General features: G+C 44.3%; 1 protein-coding gene across 1 annotated transcript in view; it reads right to left on the reverse strand.

Annotated features, from left to right (window-relative positions):
- Positions 1 to 288: 288 nt before the first annotated feature.
- Positions 289 to 3982, reverse strand: part of LOC106814898 (ankyrin repeat domain-containing protein 13D-like) — a 51313-nt gene continuing 47619 nt past the window's right edge. The window contains exons 13-15 of the mRNA XM_014819274.1: positions 2949 to 3054; positions 2258 to 2474; positions 289 to 1822 (exon numbers count right to left, since the gene is read on the reverse strand). Coding sequence (XP_014674760.1) covers positions 1561 to 1822; positions 2258 to 2474; positions 2949 to 3054 — 585 coding nt within the window. The 3' untranslated portion in view covers positions 289 to 1560. The remainder of the gene's footprint in view (positions 1823 to 2257; positions 2475 to 2948; positions 3055 to 3982) is intronic.

Below are 3982 nucleotides of genomic sequence, written 5' to 3' on the forward strand. Positions count from 1 at the left end.
TTAATTACTATTTAGCATCAGTGTTGTAGTCGAGTCGCGCCCCCCCCCCGGTCCGAGTCCGAGTCCGCGCCATCCCGAAGTCCGAGTCCAGTTTTTGATTAAAAAAAAAGGAAAATCGGAAAAAAGGGAAAAAATCGCAACAGCTGCATCGTAGACATTCGAAGTGTATAGCGATGTTTCACGTGAGTCATAGATCAGGTCACGTGTATTTGTTAATGTAGTTGTGGTTGGCAGAAGCCGAAACAGCGGCGCGGGGCTGCTTGAACATATTACAGAATGAAATCGATCTCTCTCTCTCTCTCTCTCTCTCTCACTCTCTCTCCCTGCATCACAGACGCAACAGACCTTCTTCTGAGACATGAATACGAAAATTGAGTATCAGAAAGACGAACGTCGTATCGCTGTATAAAGGTCAAGACACACTACAGCGACAACGACCAACCGTAATACATCTATGACTACACGCACACCTTTATACACTTTTTATGTGTGTCAGGGCACACCTTTATACCCTGGTCGTGCTGTCGACATGATCGTATATCTATATAATGTCTATAGATACGTTTATGCTGTCTGACATAGTATTAAACGATTGAAGACCTCGCAAGTTTTTTCCAAGTGGGACAGTAACACGGTGTCTTGAACACGTGTCAATCTCCTGCGTACACATTTTTAAAGTAATATTGTGACTTAAGAGCAACTTAACTCTTTCTTTAAATATTGAAGCTATTTCACTCCTTCCGTAGAAATGTAACACATAACATCCAAATATATCTGAAAAGTCACCAAAACAGCAGACGAACTATGAGCATTCTATAAATGATACAAAATTCGATAAAAATTACATTTGGCTACAGATATACTCAGCAAATACATGGTACACAGGTAGAGCAAGCATATAGGAAATAGATAACCTTAGTTGCCATACAACAGTTAATGACATCATGATTAAATCAAATAATGTAGTGCACCTTGATAAAAAAAAAAGTCGACTATCTCCAAAAAACTGTGGGTTAGCACTTGGACGACTGACATGTCTTTGTTTATCGTGGATGATGATGAAGATAGCAAGGTGATATGTGCAAGCACTGACTAGCTAATGACACCTAAGCTATCCTCTGCAATGCTTGAAACCCTAATACAGTAGATAGGCCATATAATGGTGGGCTCTGTTCAAACGTGGAATCAACCACGAGCAAACGGCTGTCACGCTCGCGTGGGTCCATACTAGTGCTGGCTACATGAAAAACACAACATGCAGCTTTTCCTCTGCTGCACGCGAGTCATTCATGTCTATACGCTTGCAAGACTGCATCGATGTAGCCACGGAGTGGAGACACGCACATACACACGCCCGCACACACACACACACAACACACACATACCAACACACACACACGCACACACACGCACCTGCAAACACACCAACACACACACGCAAGCACGCACGCAAGCAGATTTGCCACGACGACACCACGAAAAACATCGCGCGTGTGCAGGGCCCCTCCGCTAAAGTCTGCCGTAACTGCGGGCGATGGATGCCGCCGTGCGTCGCCACGGTTACTTCTCGGTAAGCGACAGCTGGATGATGAGCTCGAGCTCAGCCTGCTCCTGCTTGTGGCGCGCTGCCGCACCGTCGGCCTCACGCTGAGACATCGCCATGGCGATGCGCAGCTGGTCATCGCTGCACTCAGACTCGCTGTTTTCGCTCGTGTTTCCGTTTGATATGTCGACAACGTCGCTGTCGCTGGAGCGAACGCTCGTGGCAGCAGGCGCTGCTGCCGCCGCCGCCGCCGTGTCGTGCAGACTCGCCTCGATTGCCCTGGCAACAGCGTCAAACATGCAGAAACATTATTCACGGCCGGTCATGCTCACACAGCGCACATCTCCCGATGAAGCTACGTTACATAGAAAAACATTCGGGCGTGTTATTGCAGATGATTCATGGGCCGTGTGTACCAGGAGTAAGACAATAATATAAGAATTAATTAAGACATAATGTGTAATATCTTGCTTCTGGTCGCAAATATGTATTTGTACATCAATACAAGTATATATGGGTGTATCATATATAAATCGTCCATACATACATATAGCTGTGTTAAACGTTTTACCCATGTTTGTCATTATATACTGTCTTGTCTTATATCGTGGCATCTTATATATTGTCAACTCCTATAGCCATACCCGATGACCTGTCGGATTTATTACCTATCAAATTATATTACATAAAATATGTATTCACACTAGACTGTACCTCTGCAACTGTCGCTCTTCGTAGCTGATATAGGCTGATGGCGGAACAGTTTGATTCGGCTGATTCGGCGACGTATCGGATGGTCTTCTGTTGGTCAACGCCTCCCAGACGGTCACCTGATCGTTTTCGCTTCCGTTCTCTAGGAGGCTCTGCTGGATGGCAAACTGCAGCAGCTCATCATCCTCATCTCTAATGTGCTCCACTCGGTGCACGTCTCCTGCAGATACAGGGGAAGAGTAATATTATATAATATAATATATAATATATATAAATATAAATAATATATATATATATAAATATAATATAATATAATATAATATAAGTAGCCCAGTCAATATATGAAATACCCAGAACAAATTGCAACAAAATTTTCATATATTGACTCGACTAAAGAGAGAAAATAAGTGTGAGCCAGATAACGAGTTGCCTACTGGGCAATTTCTGTGTGAATTTATAGGGCAATTACTGGGCATTTATAGTAGTCGTTATTACATCTTTGCATCATCGTTCGTTATATCTTTAAATAAGCACACTATGGTAGAAGTCGACTTGCCGGCATGCACGTTTATTAGTGTGTTATGTATCAATAAACGGGAATGTAGTTACCGCTCTATCATTGTCGTCTGCACACAGAGATACCACTGTTCCATGTAGTTACCGCTCTATCATTGTCGTCTGCACACAGAGATACCACTGTTCCACGTGCTAAACGCGCGGGTGACGTTTGGCAACATCAACGCGTCGGAGGAAGCCGTGCCGAACGTGACGATGCTGAGCGAGGCAGACGGCACGGTGCACTGCAACGTAGACGAGTCCGTGTTCGACGTCCCTGCCAACTACCTCCGCCTCGGTCAGAACGCAGGTGCGACAATGCTGCTCGTGCGATGACGCGTGACGCCACACGCGTGTTATAGATGGCGCGGCGTCGTTCAGATTTACTGCATCATTTTGAAAGCGGTCATAGCTTCTCGTGTTGCTCGTGTGTGGTGATGTTCTGGGTGTACAAACCAGCAAAATAGTATGGCGTTGTACAAATTTACCTGGCTTTTTTCTGAAGCAGTGATGGATAACTTTTTACAGTGTACTGGTTTCACTGACAGCAACATTGCAGGAAAGTGCTGAACGTATTAACGTTTTCTGTATTGTTGCTTTTCTATTTAGGACAGAAACCTTTATTAACTGTTTGAGGTTTAAAGAGAACGATCAACCTAAAGTTGATGGGCATTTTTTAATGTGTCCCTTTTCGTGTAACGCCATTTACACCAACGTTTTTTTTAAGAGATACCACTGTTCCATGTAGTTACCACTCTATCATTGTCGTCTGCACACAGAGATACCGTGTGCAGACGACAATGATAGAGCGGTAACTACATGGAACAGTGGTATCACTGCGTGAGGACGACAATGATAGAGCAATAACTACATGGAACAGTGGTATCTCTGTGTGCAGACGACAATGATAGAGTGGTAACTACATGGAACAGTGGTATCTCTGTGTGCAGACGACAATGATAGAGCGGTAACTACATGGAACAGCGGTATATCTGTGTGCAGACGACAATGATAGAGTGGTAACTACATGGAACAGCGGTATATCTGTGTGCAGATGACAATGATAGAGCGGTAACTACATGGAACAGCGGTATCTCTGTGTGCAGATGACAATGATAGAGCGGTAACTACATGGAACAGTGGTATCTCTGTGTGCAGACGACAATGATAGAG

The sequence above is a fragment of the Priapulus caudatus genome, unplaced genomic scaffold (assembly GCF_000485595.1).
Source record: "Priapulus caudatus unplaced genomic scaffold, Priapulus_caudatus-5.0.1 Scaffold1001, whole genome shotgun sequence".
NCBI lineage: Eukaryota > Metazoa > Priapulida > Priapulimorpha > Priapulimorphida > Priapulidae > Priapulus > Priapulus caudatus.